Consider the following 24,774-nt stretch of genomic DNA (forward strand, 5'->3'; position numbering starts at 1 on the left):
TCACTCCCCCCTCACTCACCCACCCTCCGGCCATGGATTTATCCCTGGATCTGTGTTCCAACCCCGGGAATTCAGATGTTGGCTGCTGCGTGTCTGGTGTTGCCTCCCGCAGTGTTCAGGCACAGTGTTCAGGCATCAAGGTTTGATTGGGGTGCTAGGCAATGACTCCCACATACTACATGGCCCGCCCACCCACGGGAATCCACTTGGGGTTGTGTGAGGTGCTCACTTAACCATGATTGCCAATTCCCTACCAACAATAGCTTTCAGCCGCTAGTCGGTGGGGCATACAGGCAGGAGCTAGGTTTTCCCCCAGAACGGGTGCACATGATCCAGAGGTTGGCATGCTGGTGCCGCACACAGTTGCCCCCGCCCAGCACCTCCCCAGCATTGGTACCCCACCCCTATGGAGGCGCTCCCCCTTGCTGAGGTCCCCCACATCCGCCAAACACTGGGGCAGCAAGCGCAGCACCCCCAGGCTCTTTGCTTGTGAGCAAAGATGGCTATTCACCTACTTGGTTTCCCGCAGAAGCCCCTCCTTTGCAAAAGGAGTACTAATTGGTGCCAGGGTGCCCACTTGCTAGGGAGGCCAAGGAATGATGGGAGGCCGGTGGACATGAGATCGATCCTGTTAATTGTATGGAAATAGAGTTTAAGTGGTGATAATTGGTTTCACGCCTCGCTACAGCGAGATCTCGATTATTTTGCCTACCGGAGCGGGCTGGTTGCATCGCAAACTGTTTGGCACCTGGCATAGTTCTCGTTTTTGGCCTCTCCCACTATTCACAGGCCACGTTTCGCTCAAACGAGAACGCATCGAGGCCTGAGAATAGCGTCCATATGTTTTAAGGAGGCATCTACAAGTAGAAGGGAGAGGTAGAAAGATGGGACGGTTCAGGAAGAAAATCATCACGCTTGAGGTCCAAATAGCTGGAGGTACACCTGCCAGTGATAGAGGAGCAGATACGTAGACAGATTTTGGAAAGGTGTAAAAGGGTTGTTGTGATGGGAAACTTTAACTTCCCCAATATTGACTGGGATTCACTTAGTGCTAGGGGCTTGGACGGGGCAGAGTTTGAAAGGAGCATCCAGGAAGGCTTCTTAAAACAATATGTAGATAATCCAACTAGGGAAGGGGCTGTACTGGACCTGGTATTGGGGAATGAGCCCGGCCAGGTGATAGAAGTTTCAGTAGGGGAACATTTTGGAAACAGTGACCACAATTCAGTAAGTTTTAAAATGCTGGTGGACAAGGATAAGAGTGGTCGTAGGGTGAATGTGCTAAATTGGGGGAAGGCTAATTATGACATCTTTAGGCGGGAACTGAAGAACCTCGATTGGGGGCGGATGTTCGAGTGTAAATCAACATCTGACATGTGGGAGGCTTTCAAATGTCAGTTGAAAGGAATTCAGGTCCGGCCTTTTCCTGTTAAGAAGAAGGATAAATATAGCAAATTTCGGGAACCCTGGATAACGGGAGATATTGTAGGCCTTGTCAAAAAGAAAAAGGAGGTATTTGTCAGGGCTAGAAGGCTGGGAAGAGACGAAGCCTGTGTGGAATATAAGGAAATAGGGAAGGAAATTAAGCAAGGAGTCAGGAGGGCGAAAAGGGGTCACGAAAACTCATTGGCGAATAGGGTTAAAGAAAATCCCAAGGCTTTTTACACGCATATAAAAAGTAAGGAATTTCCCCAGGGAAAGGGTTGGCCCACTGAAGGACAGGGGAGGGAATCTATGTGTGGAGCCAGAGGAAATGGGCGCGGTACTAAATGAGTATTTTGCATCAGCATTCACCAAAGAAAAGGAATTGATGGATGTTGAGTCTGGAGAAGGGTTGTAGATAGCCTAGGTCACAGAGATCCAAAAAGACGAGGTGTTGGATGTCTTGAAAAATATTAAGGTGGATAAATCCCCAAGGCCTGATGGGATCTACCCTAGAATACTGAAGGAGGCTAGAGAGGAAATTGCTGAGGCCTTGACAGAAATCTTTGAATCCTCTCTGTCTTCAGGTAATGTCCCAGAGGACTGGAGAATAGCCAATGTTGTTTCTTTGTTTAAAAGGGTAGCAAGGATAATCCAGGGAACTACAGGCCAGTGAACCTTACGTCAGTGGTAGGGAAACTACTGGAGAGAAGTCTTTGAGACAGGATCTACTTCCATTTGGAAGCAAGTGGACGTATTAGCGAGAGGCAGCACGGTTTTGTGAAGGCGAGGTCGTGTCTCACGAACTTGATAGAGTTTTTCGAGGAGGTCACAAAGATGATTGATGCAGTAGGGCAGTGGATGTTGTCTATATGGACTTCAGTAAGGCGTTTGACAAGGTCCCTCATGGCAGACTGGTACAAAAGGTGAAGTCACACGGGATCAGGGGTGAGCTGGCAAGATGAATACAGAACTGGCTAGGTCATAGAAAGCAGAGAGAAGCAATGGAAGAGTGCTTTTCTGATTGGAGGGCTGTGACTAGTGGTGTTCCGCAGGGATCGAAGCTGGGACCTTTGCTGCTCATAGTATATATAAATGATTTGGAGGAAAATGTAAGTGGTCTGATTAGTAAGTTTGCGGACGACACAAAGGTTGGTGGAATTGCGGATAGCGAGGAGGACGGTCAGAGGATACAACAGGATTTAGATCGTTTGGAGACTTGGGCGGAGAGATGGCAGATGGAGTTTAAACCAGACAAATGTGAGGTAATGCATTTTGGAAGGTTTAATACAGATAGGGAATATACAGTGAATGGTTGAACCCTCAAGAGTATTGACAGTCAGAGAGATCTTGGTATACAGGTCCACAGGTCACTGAAGGTGGCAACACAGGTGGAGAAGGTCGTCAAGAAGGCATATGGCATGCTTTCCTTCATTGGCCGGGGCATTGTGTATAAAAATTGGCAAGTCATGTTGCAGCTGTATAGAACCTTAGTTAGGCCACACTTGGAGTATTGTGTTCAATTCTGGTTGCCACACTACCAGAAGGATGTGGAAGCTTTAGAGAGGAGATTTACCAGGATTTTGTCTGGTATGGAAGGCATTAGCTAGGAGGAGAGGTTGAATAAACTCAGTTTGTTCTCACTGGAACGTCGGAGGTTGAGGGGCGACTTGATAGACATCTACAAAATTATGAGAGGCATAGACAGAGTGGATAGTCAGAGGCGTTTTCCCAGGGCAGAGAGGTCAATTACTAGGGGGCATAGGTTTAAGGTGCGAGGGGCAAAGTTTAGAGGAGATATACGAGGCACGGTTTTTACACAGAAGGTAGTGGGTGCCTGGAACTCGCTGCCGGAGGAGGTGGTGGAAGCAGGGACGATAGTGACGTTTAAGGGGCGTCTTGACAAATACATGAATAGGATGGGAATAGAGGGATATGGACCCCAGAAGTGTAGAAGATTTTAGTTTAGACAGGCAGCATGGTCGGCGCAGGCTTGGAGGGCGGAAGGATATGTTTTTGTGCTGTATTTTTCTTTGTTCTTTGTTCGGTGAAGAATAAAAGCAGGGAATTGCAAAGAGCAGAATTGGAGGAGTGCAGTGCTTTTGAAGGATTGTAGGGATGGAAGAAGTTACAGATATAGGAAGCAGTAAGGTTATGGACGGGTTTAATACAAGGGAAAGTATAGAACTCAGGCTTGATAGATCAGGATCTTGAGGAGTGGTTAGCGTGTACAGCACTGCGACTTCAGGATTGCAGCTGGAGTATATAGCGAAGAGACTCTAGTTAAGGGAAGGGACTAAAGCAGAAAGAATTGGCAGCAGATTAAATTTTAAAGCATTACGATGGAGGACATGAAATGAAAGCCTCTATTCCCTCTGGTTGGGGAGTCCGCACAATGAGGAGAGATAAATTAGAAGTAACTTCTTCATGAGGAAAAGTGGTTGAAGTTTGGGATCATTCAATCCAGGGAATAGTTGGTAAAAGACAATGATTCTCTTAAAGGAAGATTGAAGAAGCATTTGAAGCAAATATCTGAATGTGAAATTGGTGGCTGGATTGCACCAGGAGAGTGATAGTTCTGATGATGGGCTGAATGGCTTTTGCCCTGCACAATTTTGTGATTCTGATTACTGTCTTGCTTGAGATCAGATAACTCAACATTTACTAGAGATTGAAACCAGGACTTTGTTATGACTTAGCACTGCTGATAAAAATCATCTCCAATGAAGGACAGGGGCATGTCTACTGACAGCTCATAGAGTAAATACAGTGACTGACCTGCTTAATCTGTGGTTTTATGTTCCTGTGTACCCTCAGCTTCCTTGCATCAAGTTCAGTTAGGCCAATGCAGTCCCCAATCTGTCGGTCTGAAAATCCATCTTGCTTTGCTTTTAACAGCAATTCGTCAGAAATGGTTTCACTGATGGAAGAGACCAAAGCAGTTAAAGCAACAACGCAGCGGAAAAGCTGTACAATTAATTCTCTCAAACTGACATGCTTTGTTAATGCAACCGTACATCACTGGGCTTGGGTTGTAGGTCAAACAGAGACTCACAACCCCCCCTGATTACCCCTGCCTGTGTGAGGCCTCAATGCCGAGCAGATCGATGGAGATTCAATAAAGACAGAAGCTCCTGGTTTCCAGATTTCCTATGGCAGCTTTCCGGTTCTGTGAATATGGACAGCAGCGGTTCAAGAAGGAGTCTTACCACCACCACCACCTCAAGGCAATTGGGGATGTACTGCAAATGCTGGCCCTGCCAGAAATGCTCTCATTCCACTATCCAAACCACTGGGATAACGTCCTCCTTCCCACCAGCTCGACACCCACCTTTCATTGCAAATACAGGTCATCAAGCACAAGTCAACAGGAGTGAACAGGATTTGTTGCAGGACATGTTTTCTTTTTATAAATAAGGCTATAGGATTTTCATGGTACAAAAATAAGTCACCTCATAGATATTCATGAGCTCTATAGTTCAGCTGCACAAGGCCTCTGCAGTTCAAATCAACTAAGGTGACAAGGTGAAGAATCCCACTTTCCATTCATTATCCATGTGAAATTAGTTTGGAAAGTTCCTATCCTGCTCTGAATGAGGATGAGCCTACAGCCTTCAATTTGGCAATATCCCTCCATGAGGCTTCAAGAATGGTGGAATGGGAATGGAAATAATATGGATATGGTTGGGATGGAGGTGAACTGTTGGAGTAGCAAAAGAATGGCTTCACCAGGTACCTGGGATTGCCACTCCCTAACTCGCCACTCGCACCATTGCAAACTTACCTTGAGCACATAATTCACACAAAGCAGCAGCGTGGATATTAAATTTACAAAGGGATGCAAAACAGAAAGTTGTGATGAATGGCTGCTTTTTGAAGGAAGGTATTCAGTGGAGTTTCCTTGGGTTTAGTACTGGAATCACTGTGGTTTTTCATGTATGTTAATTACTTGAAATGAAATGAAATGCAAATCGCTTATTGTCACAAGTAGGCTTCAAATGAAGTTACTGTGAAAAGCCCCTAGTCGCCACATTCCGGCGCCTGTTCGGGGAGGCTGGTATGGGAATTGAACCGTGCTGCTGGCCTGCCTTGGTCTGCTTTAAAAGCCAGCTATTTAGCCCAGTGTGCTAAACCAGCCCCTAAAAACTTGGGGATATATGGCATAATTTTGAAATTTGCAGATGGCATGAAACTTGGAAACGTAGTGAACAGTGTTTGGTGGAATGCACTGTACTGTGGCTTGCCATAGTCGTGACTGCTATGGTCATTTTGGTTCAAACAAAGGCTTTCTGCGGAAGCCAGTTTTCCACAGCACATGAAACATGGTGTCAGGTGTGTGCAGTTGAAATTTGAGTGGATTTTGATAGTTGTAAGAGAGACAGCCGCTGTAAAGAACAGCAGAGAATAATTGAAATTTCAGACTGCAGCTTTGTACAGGACAGTGACCGCAAGGTGAGTCAGTGTGGCTCTGAATATTCCAGTATCGACTTCTGTGTAGATGAAGGGAGATTTGAAAACATATTGGAAATTCTTCCAGTTGCAATGGCAGAACTATGAAATGGCTACAGAGTTAAACAGGACACTTGAACAAATGTGAGCAGCATGGTGGCATAGTGGTTAGCCTTGCTGCCTCACAGCGCTAGGGACCCAGGTTCAATTCTGACCTTGGGTGACGGTCTGAGTGGGTTTCCTCCGGGAGCTCCGGTTTCCTCCCACAGTCCAAAGATGTGCATGTTAGGTGGTTTGGCCAAGTTAAATTGCCCTTAAGTGTACAAAGGTTGTGTGGGGATATAAGGATAGGAAAGAGGTTTGGGCCTGGGTAGGGTGGTCTTTGGCAGGGTCGGTGCAGGCTTGATGGGCCAAATGTCCTTCTACACTGTTGGGATTCTATGATCTCTGTTATCAATGCTCTGGAAAGAGTGCTACAAACTATTGCTCGTGAAAGTCAGTCTCGTGAAATTTTGAGGCCTTGAAGACCCAATTTGAACCCTCTATTCATGTTATTTATGAACATTATGTGTTCAACATCACCTAGGACGAGGAAGAGAATATTGATCAGTACGCGACTGCATTGAGCTGTCCAGCTGAATCTTGTGAGTTTGAGCAACTGAACAATGATCTGATCCGAGACAGGATTGTCTTAGGAATAACAGGTCCCCAGTGAGGGCACTTCTACTGAGAAAAGAGAAACTTACTCTCAGGAGAGTTGTTGACTTGTGCAGAATTCTGGAGTGGTCAATCATCAGCTAAAGATTATTGATGCGGGATCTAATGAGACTCAGCACTATGCTGAGAGGCAGCTGTGGCCTTCCAGCACAAGACAATTGAGAAATGGAAGAACCATTTACCAAAGACAACCATTGAAGAAATATTGCTGCAACTTGTCAAGGCAAAGGTCTTTGCCACCCTAGATGCAAAGGAGGGATATGGAAAGTAAAGTGAAAACAACATCTTCTGGATGCTATTTTTGAGGTACAGGTGGTTGTACACGCTACCTAGCATTTCTACTGCTCTAGAAGCATATAAATGGAGGCAGCTTAAGGTGACCTTCCAGGAGTGGAAACAATCGTGGATGATCTGCCAGTATATGGAGGTGGATATCTGATGGAAGAAGCCATCAAATATTGTGATCAGAATCTATGAGACAGTTAGAGAGAGCTTGCCCGATGAACCTGAAACTGGACAAGAAAAAACTGCATTGAAGTCAAGTATATGGGCCCTGTACTGGCAGTGAAAGGACTTTCACAAAAGGTGCGAGCTAACAGAGATACAGCAACCAACAGGTGTGAAGATGGTGCAACGATTTGTTGGATTTGTGAACGACCTAGCAAAGTTCTTGCTCAATTTGCCATCCGAGTGTGACCTCTGTACAAGCTCGCTACAAAGCGAGTACTGGGGCACAGAGCATTAAGTTTGTCATTCTGAAAAATGACCCATTTATTCTGACACTCTTCTGTCCGTTAACCAAATCCATGCTAACATATCACCCCCAATAGCTTGAGCACTTATCTTGTGCAGTAACCTTTTACGTGGCACTTCATCAGATGTCTTTTGGAAATCGGTCTCTTGTTTGCCCTTTATCCATTCTCCTTGTTACATCCTCAAAAATTTCTGATAAATTAGTCAAACAAAATTTTCCTTTCATAAAACCATGGGCTGGATTCTCTGTTTCAGCGGCTACGTGCCGGCTGAAATGGAGAATTTGTGGGCGTTTTACAACGGCAAACTCAGCGCTGATTCCAGGACTGGTGAGGGGTTATCACCCATCAGCTGGGTGAAACCCCCAGCTCCCGCGCCGAAAACAGCTGGAGAATAGCCCGCATCAATTGGTGTGTGTCCAAATCCGGCATCGTAGCCAACAACTGTTTCATAAACTATACATCGTCCCAATTCAGGCATACACATTCACTAGAACTACCTGCTTCCCCTCTCATGCCCCTACTACCATCAAACATTGTCCACCTTGATCCGCTGTAACCCACTCCGCCTGGAACCCTATTATTAATTAGAACTCCCATCCTCCGAGTCCTCCTATTGAAGCCAGAGTGAAACAGCTGGCTCACCCAGGCTTTCTGGAGCCTAGTCTGATCCCATTTCCGCATGTAAGTCTCTTGTAAAAACAAGTCGGCTCCCAGATTCTTTAAATGAGCAAAAACCTTTGTCCTCTTTACTGGTCCCCCCAGGTTACGCAAGTTCCATGTGACTATTATTATTAACCTTGTCGGCTGCCTCTCACATCCCTTCACCCTCGAGTCAGCCATTACCACAGTGATGCGTCATACCTTCGCCAGCAGTTTCTAGGCCTCAGGCCCACCTAAGATGGCCGTCTGCTCCGCCCAACAGGTGAGACAAAGAAAATCCCTTGGTCACTCCAAGCTCGCTGTCCCACCACCTCATCTCTCCACCCCCCCCCCCCACCCCCCCCCCCCCCCCCCCCACCCCACCCCCACCCCCACCCCCCCCCCCCTAGACTCATCAAGCCATAAAACGATGTTGACTCTAAGTGTATTTTGATGTCTTCAATATACTGGGATTCCAGCATTTTACCAATTATGGATGTTAGGTTGACTGTCCTATAGTGTCGTGTTTTCTGTTACTTCTTTCTCGAATATAAGTATTGCATTTACTGTTTCTCAATCTTCTGGAATCTTTCCAGAATCGAGGATTTTTTTGGAAAAAGCCTGACTATCACTTCAGACACTTCTTTAAGACCTGAGGATGAGGCCTGGTCAGCCTTCGTCCCATTCATTTTCCGAGTAATTTTCTCTCGTGGTAGTGATGGCTGCAAGTTCCTTCCTTCCTTTTGCTCGTTGATTTTTTTTTTACTATTCTTGTAATTTTTTTGTGTCTGCTATGACAAAGACAGGTACGATATACTCCTTCAAACTCTCAGCCATTTCCTTGTTTCCTATTATTAATTCCCCAGTCTCATCCTTGAAGGGATCAACGTTTACTTTGGGCGTGACCTAAGGAAAAGGTTTGTAAGTGTCACATGTGGCGGGTTGTGCTGGGAATTTCCCGCCGACTTTCTCAGCAAGTTCCTCACCGCCATCTAAAAACTCTTAGGCCGTGATTTAATGGCTGCGATGCGCTTAAGGGAGGCCGTTTAGTCGCAGGAGAGGCCAAAAATGAGAACCACGCCGGGCACGAATCGGTTTGCGATCTAACCGGCCTGCTCCCGTTGGCAAAGTCAGGAACTCGCTGTAGCATGGTGAGAAACCAATAATCACCACTTGAGGCCAATCTCCATACAATTAACTGGAGCAACCCCCTATCTAATGGCCTCCCATGATCTAACCACCTCCCCAGCAATTGGCCACGTGGACACCGATTAATACACCTTTTAAAAAACACGAAGCTGGTGGAAGGGCTGCTGAGGGGAACCAAGGATGTGAGTAGCCATCTTAGCTCCCAGGCCAGCATCGGTGGTAGGGAGGGGGGACAGATGGGTGACCAGCGCGCGCAGGTCTGCCATGCCATCCCCTGGATCGTGTGTTCCCATTCTGAGGGCAACCCGAGTCCCTGCCTGTCTGCCCCACTGACCACCCATAACTCCCCCTGACCGTGGAGGCCTGTGGCCGCATGGCTGAAGGCTATGGCTAATTGGGAATTGGCAATCGTAGTTAAGTAAGCACTTCCTAGCTCCCAAGTTGATTCCTGTGGATAGGCATGCCATGTAGCATGTGGGAGTTATTGCCTAGCATCCCAATCAGACCGTGATGCCTGGATACTATGCCTGAACACTGCAGGACGCAACACCACCGACGGAAAGGTCAACATCCGAACACCCAGGGGCTGGGTCCCAGCGCTGGGGACATTTCGGCGACCAAAGGGTGGGTGTGTGCACCGGGGAAGGGACCAGCACCTGGTCCAGGTGACGCCATGTGCAAGTGTCTGGGGTACAGCTTCTCGGGTCCACTGACCAGAGCAGTGGGTGCGTGGGCAGGGCATTTTGGATGGCAGGGGATGTGGGAAATGGGAAGGGTGGAAGACACTGATGGTCATCAGTCTCACAACCTCCCCAATTTCTTACAGATAATACACGCAATGGATGGTATCTTGGCAACCTCAGAAGCTTCCCTCGTAGTGGCCAGTCACGGAAGGAGGTGTGGAGGCAGCATCAACATAGACTTGAGGTGGCGGCCCATGTTCAGCGCCCCGTCCCACACCCTGAGGACCCGGATGCCCATCAGGTCAGGGAGGGATCCAGAGGGCAAGGCCAGTGACAGCCCAGGTGTACAGGTGTCACTGGTCTTTAGAACAAATGACAGGCAGAGTGTGCCACAGGAGGATCTGCCTCAACAAGGAGACGGTGTGGCACCTGTGCCATGTCCTTGCAGACATGGCACCACGTGGAGAAGAAGGATACCCGCTCAAGGTGGCCATCAAGGTCACTGCAGCCCTGAACCTATACACCTCAGGATCATTCCAGGGCTTGAGTGGGCACTTGTGTGGCATCTCACGAGCTACAGCCCACAAGTGCATCCATGAGGTCACGGATGACAACAGGATGCCCGGTCTGCAGGATTCTCCACCATCATCAGGATGCCCCAGGGTCAGGGGAAATGGATGGCACGCATGTCGCCTTGTGCTCACTGGGCCGTCTGGCAGTCCTTCATCAACAGGAAGGGGATCCATTCCCTGAGTGTCCAGCTCATGCGTGACCACCACATGAAAATCATGCACGCGTGTGCACACATCCCAGAGAGTGTACACAACAGCTACATGCTGAGGTAGTCGGATATCCCCAGCCTCTTCGAGGGGAACCCCAGGATGGGGGGCTGGCTCTTGGGGGATAAGGGATACCCGCTGAGGACCTGGGTAATGACGCCAGTACGGAGGCCAGTACCTGGTGCAGAGCCCCGGTACAATGAGGCCCATGCAGCCACCCAGGCTGTCATTAAGCGGTGCATCAGACTCCTCAAAATGCGGTTCATATGCCTCAACCGCTCTGTTGGTGCACTGCAATACACTCTCCGGACGGCCGCCTGCTTTGTGGTGGTCTGCTGTGCCCTCCACAACCTGGCACAACAGTGGGGCACCGTGTAGGAGGTGAAAGAAAAGGTGGCCACCTCCGAGGACGAGGAGGAGATGGACCAGGAGTGGCTGGAAGACAGGCCCAGGGAGGACCCACATGGTCAGCGGACAGATGGAGGACTGTCAGCAGCGGTAAGGGTCAGGCAAGCCCTTACACTGTCAGTAAAAAGGATGCAGCAATGCCTTTTGCGATTTTCTAAAAGCTTTCAGATTACTTGGCCCCTCATTGTGAGACTGCCCTTTATGTCACTGCAGTATCGACCACTATTACAGGGTATATATATATATAACATCTCTGGACACAATGACATGTTTACATCAGTATCCCATTGCTTGTAGTTAGTTACCTGTTATGTTTGATTAACTCTTTCTCCAACATCACTATCCGCTTGAGTCTGTAGAGAAACCATTTGTCTATAGCAGTCAGCTCATAAATCTTATCTATGGAGATCCCGCTGTGTAACGCCTGTAGAAGTAAAATCAGCAAAAGGTGACGCTAAAACAGACATCTACTGGCAGATAAACAGAGAAAATATCACACAAAGCTTCTCACATCAACAGATTAAAACAATCAGCCTCCAAAACATAGCTGGAGGAGGGCTGTGGCGAATCAGTTGGAACATTTGAAATTACTTCTGGCACTTTTAACTAACTCCCACACAATACAACTGGTTTCAGAAAGCAGGGGCAGAAGAAGCAAAAAGTGAACCATCATTATCAGACCCTAAGCTCGACTAAAAGATTCTTGTGGGTACCAGGCAAGAACAGGGTGGATTTCAGCTTTCACCCACACCCCCAGTGGTCCAGAGACCTGTTCACACCCAATAACACAGCTGGCACTGGGAAAGAGATGCTGTAGGTCTGTCCAAACTCACAGCGCTGCAGTGCAGTTCCTGCCAATGCCTTCTGTATGAGAGGGAGAGACGAAGGAGACTGGGGGATGGATAGTGGGAGAGGGAGCACAGGAACAGAAACAGTTGGAGTAGAGAGCGCGAGAGAGGGGGAGAGAGCGCATAGGAACAGCAACAATAGGAGTGTCGAGAGAGAGCACAGCAACAGAAATAGTTGGATATAGAGAGTGAGAGAGAGAGGGAACACAGGAACAGAAATAGTAGAGAGTGAGAGAGAGAGATAGCACAGGAACAGAAATGTAGAGAGAGAGAGCACAGGAACAGAAACAGTAGAGAAAGAGAGGGTACAGGAATAGAAACAGTAGAGAGAGCACAGGAACAGAAACAGTAGAGAGAGAGCACAGGAACAGAAACAGTAGAGAGTGAGAGAGAGCACAGAAACAGTAGAGAGTGAGAGAGAGAGAGCACAGGAACAGAAACAGTAGAGAGTGAGAGAGAGCACAGTAACAGAAACAGTAGAGAGTGAGAGAGAGAGAGCACAGGCACAGAAACAGTAGAGAGTGAGAGAGAGATAGCACAGGAACAGAAACAGTAGAGAGAGAGAGCACAGGAACAGAAACAGTAGAGAGTGAGAGAGAGCACAGAAACAGTAGAGAGTGAGAGAGAGAGAGCACAGGAACAGAAACAGTAGAGAGTGAGAGAGAGAGCACAGGAACAGAAACAGTAGAGAGTGAGAGAGAGCACAGAAACAGTAGAGAGTGAGAGAGAGCACAGGAACAGAAACAGTAGAGAGTGAGAGAGAGCACAGAAACAGTAGAGAGTGAGAGAGAGAGAGAGCACAGGAACAGAAACAGTAGAGAGTGAGAGAGAGAGCACAGTAACAGAAACAGTAGAGAGTGAGAGAGAGAGAGAGCACAGGCACAGAAACAGTAGAGAGTGAGAGAGAGAGAGAGCACAGGCACAGAAGCAGTAGAGAGTGAGAGAGAGAGAGAGCACAGGAACAGAAACAGATGGAGTATAGAGAATGTGAGACAGAGAGCACAGGAACAGAATCAGTATGGGTACAGATAGAGTGAGACAAAGCATAAGAACAGACCCAGTAAGAGAATGGAGAGTGAGAGACAGCATTGGAGTATACAAAATGGATGACACAAATGTGAGCTATCCAAAAACAATAAAAAATAAATTGAGGGGTGAAGCTCATATAATCAATGATTCTATGAATTAATAGGACAGTAGGGAGGCGTTTAGTTTGTGTTCGTGTGAATGACCACTATGTTTTTTCTAAGTTAGGGCAGTCGATTAATATATGAAATTTTGTTAAGAATTTAGTAGATAGAAGCACTGCAGGGCCCCTCCGTCCCTATGCCATGTAACTTCAGGATGCTTCTTGTGGCCTGGGCAAATGTCATCAATGGAAGGAATTAAGTCCAGGCTTCGAGCCCTGAGACGAAGCCTGTGTTACCTTGGATCTGCGCTGTGGGCCATCAGCAACAGCAGAATTGTATTCAACCACAATCTGCAGCCTCATGGCCTGGCATATCCCCCATTCTACCATTATCACCAAGCCAGGGGATCAATCCTGGTTCAATGAAAAGTGCGAGTGGGTGCCAGGAGCAGCTCCAGGCATACAGAAAGATGAGGTGTCAACCTGGTGAAGCCAGGACTACTTGTGTGCCAAACAGCATAAGCAGCAAGTAACAGACAGAGCTAAGCAATTCCACAACCAACGGATCAGGTATGCCACATTCAGTAATGAATGGTGGTGGACAATTAAACAACTCACTGGAGGAGGAGACTTCACAAGTATCCCGATCCTCAATGGTGGAGGAGTCCAGCACATATATGCAAAAGACAAGGCTCAGGTATTCACAAAAATCTTCAGCCGGACGTGCCGAGTGGATGATGCATCTCGGTCTCCTCCGGAGGTCACCAACATCACAGATGTCAGTCTTCAGCTAATACGTTTCACTCCATGTGATATCAAGAAACGGCTGAAGGCAATGGACACTGGAAAGGCTATGGGCCCTGACAATATCCTGGCAATAGTAATGAAAACTTGGTGCCCCAGAATGTGCCATGCCCCTGGCCAAGGTGATCCAGTACAGCTACAACACTGGCATCTACCCAGCAATGTGCAAAATTGCCCAGTTGTGTCCTGTGCACAAGAAACAGGACAAATCCAACCCAGCCAATTACCACCCTATCAGTCTACTCTGCATCATCAGCAAAGTGATGGAAGGAGTCATCAGCAGTGCTATCAAGGGGCACTTACTCAGCAATAACCTGGCCACGGGCACTTAGTTTGGGTTCCGTCAGGGTCACTCAGCTCATGACCTCATTACAGCCTTGGTTCAAACATGGACAAATGAGCCAGAGGTGAGGTGAGAGTGACTGCCCTTGACATCAAGGAAGCATTTGGTTGAGTATGGTGTCAAGGAGCCCAAGCTAAACTGGAGTCAATGGGAATCAGGGGGGAAACTCTCCACTGGTTGGAATCAGACCTGGCACAAAGTAAAGTCTTTGTGGTTGTTGGAAGTCATTTCAATCCCAGGACATCATTGAAGGAGTTCCTCAGGGTAGTGTCCAAGGCCCAACTATCTTCAGCTGCTTCATCAATAACCTTCCTTCCAACAAAAGGTCAGAAGTGGGGACGTTTTCTGATGATTGCACAATGTTCAGCACCATTTGCAAACTCGCCAGATAGTGAAGCAGTCCACATACAAATGCATGGTGAGTATGACTATTTCAGGCTATTGCTCTCCCAATTTTGACACAAGGCCCCAAATGTTAGTCAGGAGGACTTTACAGGGTTAACAGGAATGGGTTTACTGTTATCGTTTCCGGTGCCTCAGTCGATGCCAGGTGGTTTGTTTGGTTTCTTCCCTTCTCATTGACTTTATAGCAGTTTCATACAACTGAGTGGCTATTTCAGAGGACATTTAAAAATCAACTACATTGCTGTGGGTCTGGAGTCACATGGAGGCCAGAGGAAAAATACCGTGGAAAGCGGTATGTGTATGACCGCCAGGCTGAAAGGTGCCCGAGCGCCTATCATTCCACCATCCAAGGCCACAGTAAGAAGTCTTACACCACCAGGTTACAATCCAACAGGTTTGTTTCGAATCACTAGCTTTTGGAGCGCAGCTCCTTCATCAGGTGATACAGGGGATGGTTTAGCACAGGGCTAAATCACTGACTTTGAAAGCAGACCAAGGCAGGCCAGCAGCACGGTTCAATTCCTGTACCAGCCTCCCCGAACAGGCGCTGAAATATGGCGACTAGGGGCTTTTCACAGTAACTTCATGTGAAGCCTACTCGTGACAATAAGTGATTTTCATTTTCATTCAAGTTGAATCTGTAAAAGAGCAAGTGCTTTCCGGTTAATCCCCCGGGGAGGGGAGCCAACTTGGGGGCGTTGCCTTTTCGCCTTGCCAGCTTTAGTTTCCGGCATATGGGTGTCCGGGTGGCCCATGATTGGGCCCAGCTCCATAAATTGAACTACACGAGTCTGGTGAGGAAGGTTAAGTCCGATTTGCTAAATTGAGATGACTTTCTCCTGTCCTTGGCAGGCAGAGTGCAGTCTATTACAATGAATATTTTGTCTCTTTGTCAATGACTTCCTGTTTTTTTTCCCTAAATCTTTTTTTGTTACGGTAAATAGATTGATATCTTCCTTTATATGGGCGGGCAAGACCCGAGGTTCCGCAGGACAGGTTTTCAAAGGCAAAATCAGTCAGGGAGCCCAGCATTGCCAATTTAGTTTTTTATTATTGGGCGGCCAATGTTGAGAAGATGCTGGGGTGATGCATTGATCCGGGATCCATATGGGAACGGAGGGAGACAAGGCCATGTAGGGGATCTAGTTTAGGGGTGCTGGTGATGGCCTTGCTTCCATTTTCTCCAGCATGGTACTCTTCAAACCCAGTGGCTGTGTCCACTCGAAGGATATGGAGTTAATTCAGGCAGCACTTTAAATCCATACTGAGGTTTGCTCCTATTTGTGTTAATCACTTGTTTGAGACATCAAGACTGGACACCACATTTGTAGCATTATGAGGGAAGGGGCTTGAGAGATTTGGTTTGTGGAGGGACGGTTTGTCAGCTTGGAGGAACTGTTGGTGAAGTTTGGTGAAGTCTGGTGAAGTCCAAAGATGTGCTGGTTCAGTGGGGTTTTGGGGATAAGGCTGGGGATTAGGCTTCTTTCACAGAGTCAGTGTAGACTCGATGGGCCAAATGGCCACCTTCTTCACTGTAAGGATTCTAGGTTTGGACTTTCGGGGTTGAACTTATTCAGGTATCTCCACATCTGGAATTCTGTACTAAGATCCTTCCCAATTTTTCCCCATGGCACCGCTCTGCTGCTGATGGAGAGGATCCTTTCTCTAGCGGGGTCGAAGGATGGTAGCACGTCTGGCATCTACAGAGCGGCTCCTGTGTGAGGAATTGGCTCCGGTGGATGAGGTGAAAGTGAAGTGGGAGGGGAAGTTGGGACCGATGGTGGATGATGGGGCCCTTCATTGGGTGAACTCTACATCTTCATGTGTGCTGCTGGTCTGTCCCAATGTAGAAATGGCAGTCATTGATGTCGGTGGAACTTTTTTACCCCGAATACCACCGCCAGATACTCCTTCTCGATCTGCATGTACTACGTTCAGCCATGGTCAGCGTTCAGGATGCAAAGACGAATGGCCGCTCCTGACCATACAGCCTCCGATGGGCCAGAATGGCCCCAATCCCATAGGGCGAAGTATCATACATGATGATCAATGGCTTGCCCAAATCGTAGTGTGTTAGCATTCCCAAGTACAACACCATCTCTTGAAATGCCTTAAAGCTGCCTCCTGGGCCATACCTCCGGCGTCAAAGGCATCCGGCTTCCCGAACAGGGGCTTGGCGAAAAAACAAGGCTCCTACGAAGAAACATAAATGCAGGGAGGTGGCTGAGCCGGCATAGCTGCAGCGTTGACAGCACACCAGGATTACTCCTCGTCGCCAGGTTTAAGATGCTACAGGGAGTGCACACCAAGTTGAACAAAAGAAACAAAGGTTTATTTACACGGTTTAAGGTGCACTGCTGCCGGTGGTGCCCAACTGGGTCTGGTCCCGAACTGGCCGACCTTATATACAATGGCAATTAAGCTTCCCCTGCCTCCTTGGCAGGGAAGCTCATATTCCGCAAAGGACACGGGGAATACAATCATTCCCACCGTGTGAGTCCCGTGTGGAGCAAAGAGAACAACATTTCTTCCTGGCGCAGCCTGCATAATTGGATTGTGACCTCTGAAGACGCCATTTGGGCTGTGGTCAATTTGTTCAGGTACTTGGTAGCTCGTCATAATGATCCTGAAAGGATCCTTACGGAGGGTGACAGGAGAAAGACATGTTTGAACTTTTTAAAAGATGTACATCCTTGTGGAGCAAGAGTATTTCTGTTTTCAGCCTCTAGTAATACACTGGCTCTTCCCATTCCTGGCTCCAACCCTGGAAATGCCTGACCAGGAATCCTGCGGTCAGCAGGAGATGATGAAAGCAGGACATGGTCTTTTTCTGGAGGTTTTTGTCAGACACCTGTCAGTTATAGCGAGAGTCAGCGCAATCTGGGGTAAGGTTCTTAACAATGATAGATTAATTAATAATCAACACATTAATGAAAGACGGGTTTGGGGGGGGGGGGTGGGGAGGAAGTAACTGCAGCTCTGCAATGCTTGCTGGGTGTGAAGGTCAAAACCTCTGTTCGAGTAAAAACATAGTGAGAGACCGCGGGCTTTGTTTGGAATATCGCTGCTTACTTAACAGTCCCAACACAATGGATCCATCCTTGCAGAGAGCATTCATGCAGAAATCCAGACTTCTTCATTCAGGCAAATTACAATCCCATTAACAGTCTATTTTGCAATATTAAAAGCTAATATGGGACGGTTATTGAAAACACCAGCAAGGTTCGCCTGCCCAGCAGACATGGGGAAAACCTTCAACAACACGGCCAAGGCCAGGGAAGGTGATGCTCAGAATTATGTAGCTCAGCCAGAATAGATTGCAGCAGATCACGGCAGCCCAGTGAAGCGGAATATAGGCACGACGGTCGGGAAACCTCCCCGGAATTGCCAGGGGTCGACCCGAGCTCCCAGTGGCCAAAGAAAGCATTCCGGGAGATTGAAAGGCCATTTTCTCAGTACAAATGCTGTGTATTTTCAGCATTCTCTGTCCTTGATAAATGTTTCACATGGACACATCCTCCAACTCACTTTGCAGCAGGCTGCAAACACGGCGCTGGAGCACAGAAACACACATCATTCCCTTCCGGCTAGCTCTCGGTTGGACATCCATGCTTTCCTCACTGAGTCTCAGTTACAGGCGTGCATGTGCGTCTGTCTACTGGGGAGTTCTGTCTGTATTACAAAATAAACAGTTCTGAGATGCAGCTATTTTAGGTTCACTGCACAAAGAATAAAATCGCTGCTGCCCATGATTACTTTCTATTTTAACATTTTCAGGGAGCTTCGACTTCAGTTCGGTTTGTTTGTGGGTTTAAAGAGAGTAAAAGAAATGGAATCACATGAACAGCATTTTAAAAGTGGCCCAGATGATGAGCAATGTCAATATTAATAACACAGAACAGAAATTAGATCAAAAAAGGACAACGTGCATCTGCAAAATGTTAAATGTTAAGGATCCCATCCGTTTTGTGCAGAATAGCCATTGTTTTCTTTACTTTTTGAATTTTCTGTTAAATGTATAGATTCCAGATGACAACCTTGTTTCTCAATCAAGTAGGTAGCTGACTTGCCAGTTTTGAAGAGTTGCCACCCTTGACCCCAAAAGCGCTGGTGCCAAGCCACCGGGTTTCCATGGTGTCACTTCTGCCCATGTCTCCCAGAATATGTCCAGCCTGGGGTGGGGGGCAACCCTAATAAGTGCCAGCATCACTTCACTACAGTGCAATGTGAAAACCTCAATCTTTCCTCTGACCATGTGATAGCATTGCAGGACAAGGTGATAAGCACTAAGTGTACCACAAGGAGAAGAATATGTCTGGTGGTTAATAAATTGTTTAAAGCTGCTTTTCTACAACTTCTGCACTAAATTGCTTGTATCACTACTCTTTAAGGGGTTGTGGCGGGGCGGGGCGGGGGGGGGGGGGGGGGGGGGGGTTTAGCGAGGGTGGTCAGTGGTGGCAATTTAGCAAATTACCTCATCGTGTCCCTGACTTTGAAGCGCCACAAATCTGAGGTGCAATTAGAATTGGAGAACAAATTCTGGCCTTGCCGATAATGCTCAGATCCCAAAAAAAGCAATAGAGGACAACAGGGAAAACTGTCAGCATCTCGGTGGGGAACAGTGGAGGCACAAGACCTGGGTCCTGAGCACTGTTCAATGAACGGTCATTACCTTTGCCAAGGAATAAATCCGGGTAATAGATGGAACAGCCAGATCCTGCTGCAGGTCAAAATCATCGGACCACAATTTCTTCATGGGGAGTCGGGGAACAAAGCCTTCCACAGATGGGTGACACATCCTCAGCGCCTTTTGGAAACTCTCTTCAAATGTTCGACCGATAGCCATTACCTGGACAACACAAAACATGTCACTGAGAGGAAAACACCCAACTCAATCAGACCCAGCTTCAGACCAAGTATTTCCAAACACTGACAGGTGGAAGAAAAGGCTCTTACTACTCAATGCTGTGTAGAGATCCTGAGGTCAAAGATGCTTTCACTCTTTTGATACCAGGGAAATCTCTTCAGAGATTCATGGGAATGATGAGCAGTAAGTCAGTCAGACCCACAGGCTATCTGCATCTACCGTGCTGCACCCTCTCCAGTCTGGAATGTTTGGGACTGTCACATTTTTGGGCATCGGAATGATGATCAAATACTTAATCACGAGTGTGTGCACCGGAAAACACCAAATACAATTATTTACCTGAAGCCTAAAACAATGATAAAACATTCTAAAGCAGTATTTTATTCTATCTTCTTCCATGATTCCACTTCCAAAGTGATGTTGTGAGTTGCTAGGGTCTGCTTTAAAAAAATTTGGACAACTGGTGTTCTGAATAATAGATTTACAGACTGGAGAGGTTACTGGATACCCATTACCCAACCCACAGAGAATATTCTGGTTACTATTCCATCAAAATCCGGCACACAGACCTCAAATCTGGCACCTCGCAAAATTCTACTGAGTTTATTTCTTAAATGTAAAATACTCAGTTTTGCGGGATTTATATAGAACTTTGAGCAAAGCCTTTAGTCACACAAGTCTGGTTTCTTAACTTGACCGGGGCTTAACTAAAATGTCAATGATCACTCCTTCATCCTGGGAAGAGGCTGAAGATGGAAGACCCTACATAAAGGCCAGAGAATTGAAGACATCAAATACATGTATGTAGGAACTGGAGAAGGAGTTGCATGTAGGACAAAACCCACTCACCTCCCCAACACTCTTCATTGAACTGCCGATCTCACGAGAGGCGCCATGGAAACGGTCAAGGTCCCACCGTGGAATCTTGGTTACAATATAATCCAAACTCGGCTCAAAGCACGCAGTGGTCTTCCCGGAAACTGCATTCTTGATGTTGGGTAGAGGGATCCCCAGGGCCAGTTTGGCAGCCACAAAAGCCAATGGGTAGCTGGAGGGAAAGTGAGAGGAACAAACTAACAGAGAGTCAAAAAACCTGTATCCACAAAAAGGGTAAAAGAGTGATTTCCTTCCTAGATGTGAGGCTCTTGTAGATACACAGAGGGATGTGCACAGACTGACGTACTATGGCTTTTAAGTATCAGAGTATTTTAATACCACATCTTCTGCTTCCTGCAGAGACTACAGAAAGGCCACCCGTTTGATCTCTTGGCTTTGGCAGAAGTGGTTACAAAAAGACTAGAGCTGCCAAATGACCCTGAGAAACCAGAGGGCCTGAGCCCGGAGGTGGGCAGAGCCTGGCACAGGAGACATGGTAAACCCATCAAGAGGATGGCAACTTAAGCCCAATTGCCATTCAATTAATCGGAGTGACCCCTATCTAATGGCCCCGTGATAGGATGTCCTCCTCAACAAGTGGTCATGCGGCACCGATTAGTATTCCTTTTCAAAAATGTGAAGATGATGGAAGAGCTGCTGTGAGGACTCGAGCAAGTAAGTAGTCATTTCGCTCCTGAACTCAGGGCCACTCGGGTTGCTGCCCTGGTGCTCGGGGTTGGGGGGGGGGGGGGGGGGGGGGGGGGGGGGCTGCTCGGTCAGGGTGGGCCACCATCGGTGGAGGCCATCACAAAGCAGGGGGGGTGATCGCCTGTGGCCTGGATTGGGCAAGGGGGGGGGAAGGAGATGGGTATCTCAACATCCATGGGTCCGCCATGCCAACCCCTGGTCCTGTTCCGGTGGCAAACCCCAGCATCTGCCCGCCTGCCCCATAGACCACGCATAACTCCCACTGTGGCTGGCCATGCGGCTGGAGGTTATTGCTAATCGGAAATTGCCAATCGTAGTTAAGTGAGCACTTTGCACATCCCAAGTGGATCCCGGTGGATGGGCATGCCGCGTAGCATGCAGGTGTCATTGCCAGGCATCCCAATCAGACCTTGATGCCTGGGCACTGTGAGAGGTAACACCACGGACACAGCGGCTAACATCTGAACACCCAGGGGCTGGGCCCCAGCACCAGGGACATTTCTGTGACCAGGGGGTGGGGGTGTGCACTGGGGAGGGGACCAGCTCCCAATGACGTTATGTGGGGGGGTCTGGGGTACAGGGTGTGAAGTCTGGTGAGCAGGGACCCCGCCGGTCAGGGGTGCATGGGCAGGGCATGCTGACAGCAGGGGGGTGGGGGGGGAAAGGGGGGGCTGAAGGGACCCGGGGTGGAAGACACCGCTGGTTGTTAGTCTCACACTCTCTCCCAATTACTTACAGGTATTAAACGGTATGGACGATATCTTGGACCCCAAAGAGGCTGCCCTCATGGTGCTGTTGGCAGGCCAGGCTGCCAGAGGCCTGAGGAGGTGACGGCAGCAGCATTGTGGAAGTGCGAGGCAGTGGCCCATTGCAGGGCCCCACCCCACACCCTGGGAACCCAGCTGCCCTTCAGGCCAGGGAGGGATCCGGAGGGGAGTCCCACGACAGCCCAAGGTGTACAGACGTCGCTGGTCTTAAAAGACAGTATGCCGCAGGAGACTCTGCCTCAACAAGGCGATGGTGTGACACCTGTGCCATGTCCTTGTGGACTTAGCACCACATGGAGAAAGAAGATACCCACTCCCGGTGGCCGTTAAGATCACCGCAGCCCTGAACCTCTACGCCTCAGGATAATTTCAGGGCTCGACGGGGGGACCTGTGCAGCATCTCACACGCTACAGCCCACAAGTGCATCCGTGAGGTCACGGCTGCCCTATTTGCCCAGGCAGCGAACGATATAAACTTTGACATGGACCAAGCCCAACATGATGCCTGGGCAGGAGGTTTCTCCTCCATCGATGAGCTGCCCCAGGTCCAGAGGCTAATTGATGGCACGCAAGTCGCCTGGTGCTCACCGGGCCGCCAAGGAGTGCCATGCATCACAGGAAGGGGTCCCACTCCCTGAACATACAGCTTGTGTGCGACCACCACATGAAGATCATGCACGTGTGTGCACACTTCTTGGGGAGTGTGCAGGACTGCTACAACATGGCTGCAGTCGGACATCCCCGGCCTCTTTGAGGACCACCCCAGAATGGCAGTTGACTCTTGGGAAATAAGGGGTACCTGCTGAAGACCTGGCTAATGACATCAGTATGGTAACCGATGCAGAGACCCGTTACAACGAGGCCCATGCAGCTACCCGGGCTATCATCGAGCGTGCATCGGACTCCTCAAAATGCGGCCCCGATGCCTCGACGGCTCTGGGGGTGCACTGCAGTATACCCTCCCAGAGGTTCGCCTAGTTTGCGGCGGTCTGTTGTGCCCTCCACAATCTGGCACCGCAGCAAGGTGATGTGCTGGACGTGGAGGAACATGTGTCCACCTCCGAGGAGGAGGATGAGCAGCACTGGACCAGGAGGGGCTGGAGGATGACCCCAGGGAGAACCTGCAAGACAGGCAGCAGCAGTGAGGGTCCGCCAAGCCCCATCGGCTTCACCTAGGACGTGGCCTCGTCCATCATTCCCCTCTCCCTCAACCGCCCCTCCTTCCCACTCACCTTCCCCGAGCACACCCTCCGTGACCTCCCCACCATTTCCCCTCCACCACCATTTCCCACCCTCCCAGGATCTGTGTAACCGATCACTCCTGGGTGATGGGACTGTCAATGGGTCACTGTCAAGGGCAGGGGGGGTGATTATAACCCGTTGCGAGCTGAACGCCAGTGCTCCTCATTCAATGCCATAGTCTGACCCCTGCCTGCCTGCCAGCCGAGTGCTCACTCACAGCCGTCACCTACACGTGGTGTGTCTGAGGAGCCCCCTCCTCACAGTCGGTGCCCATAAGGCCCTGGGGTTCACTCAGGATGGAGGGGCAGCTGGATGGAGCCCCGGCAGCACTTGCGCCATCTGGCTCTGCCAGTCCTCGCGGCTCCCCAAGGTCTGCAACACAGTGCCGATGCCCACAGCGATGCTCCTCAGAGATTGGGACATGCTCTCGAGCACCCCAGCAATGCCCACCAGCGACCGGGACATGCTCTGCAGCACCTTGGCTATGCCCGCCTGAAATTGGGCCATGTCGCGCAGCGCCTCAGTTACGCTCACATGGGACTGGGAGACGTCCCCCAGTGCTCTGAGAGCCTCGCAATGCCCACCCGAGACTGGGACAAGCTCTGCAAGACTTCATCAAGGCCAGCCTGGTACTGGGACACGTTCCCCAGTGACTGGGACACGCTGTTGAGGCCCTCAGCCATTCTGTGACTAACTGAGCCACACGTGGACACCTCCACTCATGCTGCTGACATCGTGCACCAGGCTCTCCACTGTGGTTGGCACCCTAGCAGTGTTGGCCTCGGTGTCACACATTGCCGGCAGCATATCCTGCACCCGTAGCCTGAGGGACTCCTCCAATCAACTATGGACCTGCTGGAGTGTTGCTGACACCGCCCTCTGAATCTCAACAGCAAAGTTGAAATACCGATTCCACTTGTCCCTCTACAGTTAACTGAATTCAATTAGGGCAGCAATTCTTACGCTAAATTCACCCTATGGCTAGGGAAGGGGAAAGTTTCCCAGGAACCCATCCTCACCAGAGTCCAGTTGGAAAATTAACATCTGGTGGCATCAGGGGTGATACAGTGCGATCATAACCAGAGCAAGCCAGGGTCCAGTGGTAGAGGGGGTTAGAGGAGGGAGGGGGAAGTAAAAAGAGCAATGCTGAGGGAGAGGGTGGCCAAAGAGAGAGGGAGCTAACAGTGTGGGAGAAGTAGGGGGCCAGGGCGGGGAGGCAGGAGGGAGGGGAATGTTGAGGTAATGTGTGTTAAATATGTTTGCGCAGGAAGTCATGTGTAGAGTGCATGGGTCATGTCAAAGAGGAATGTAATTCAGGCTGTGACACAGGTGCTGCTGGTTGAGTTACAGACCAGTCACTCAAACAGCAGATCAGATGTCATGAAGCTTAAAGTGTAAAGTGTGACTTCTGAATCTCCACAGTACAGCCCCTGGACTGTGTATTCCCCTCTGACCCCTCCTCCCACCAATATTCCAAACTTAGAATGCTTTCGCGGAACCTCATTATCTAATGGAATACATTTGTGGAAATGGGGCTTGCACAGGGCTATTTTATCTCCAGGTCCCAGGATGTGAAATCACAGGCCACGCTGATGAGGCAGACAGTGTTTCACATGGCAGCTGGAAGGATGATTGATGAGCCACTCGGAACTCAATTTCCAGCCAGCACACATCTAGAATTAAACTGTCCACTGATTTATTTAAAGTGTACCCACTGTCCCTAACTATCCTGTCTGGTTTCCTCGATTGATATCCAGAAGTAAGTCAGAATTGTAATAAATACC

General features: G+C 48.9%; 1 protein-coding gene across 1 annotated transcript in view; it reads right to left on the reverse strand.

Moving 5' to 3' along the window:
- The window catches only part of cps1 (carbamoyl-phosphate synthase 1, mitochondrial), a 170,171-nt gene that overhangs the window by 60,644 nt on the left and 84,753 nt on the right, over positions 1-24,774 (reverse strand). Inside the window, exons 19-22 of the mRNA XM_038786419.1 lie at positions 20,247-20,445; positions 19,203-19,379; positions 11,307-11,425; positions 4,201-4,342 (exon numbers count right to left, since the gene is read on the reverse strand). Coding sequence (XP_038642347.1) covers positions 4,201-4,342; positions 11,307-11,425; positions 19,203-19,379; positions 20,247-20,445 — 637 coding nt within the window. The remainder of the gene's footprint in view (positions 1-4,200; positions 4,343-11,306; positions 11,426-19,202; positions 19,380-20,246; positions 20,446-24,774) is intronic.

This window comes from Scyliorhinus canicula, chromosome 2 (genome assembly GCF_902713615.1).
Source record: "Scyliorhinus canicula chromosome 2, sScyCan1.1, whole genome shotgun sequence".
NCBI classification, from domain to species: domain Eukaryota; kingdom Metazoa; phylum Chordata; class Chondrichthyes; order Carcharhiniformes; family Scyliorhinidae; genus Scyliorhinus; species Scyliorhinus canicula.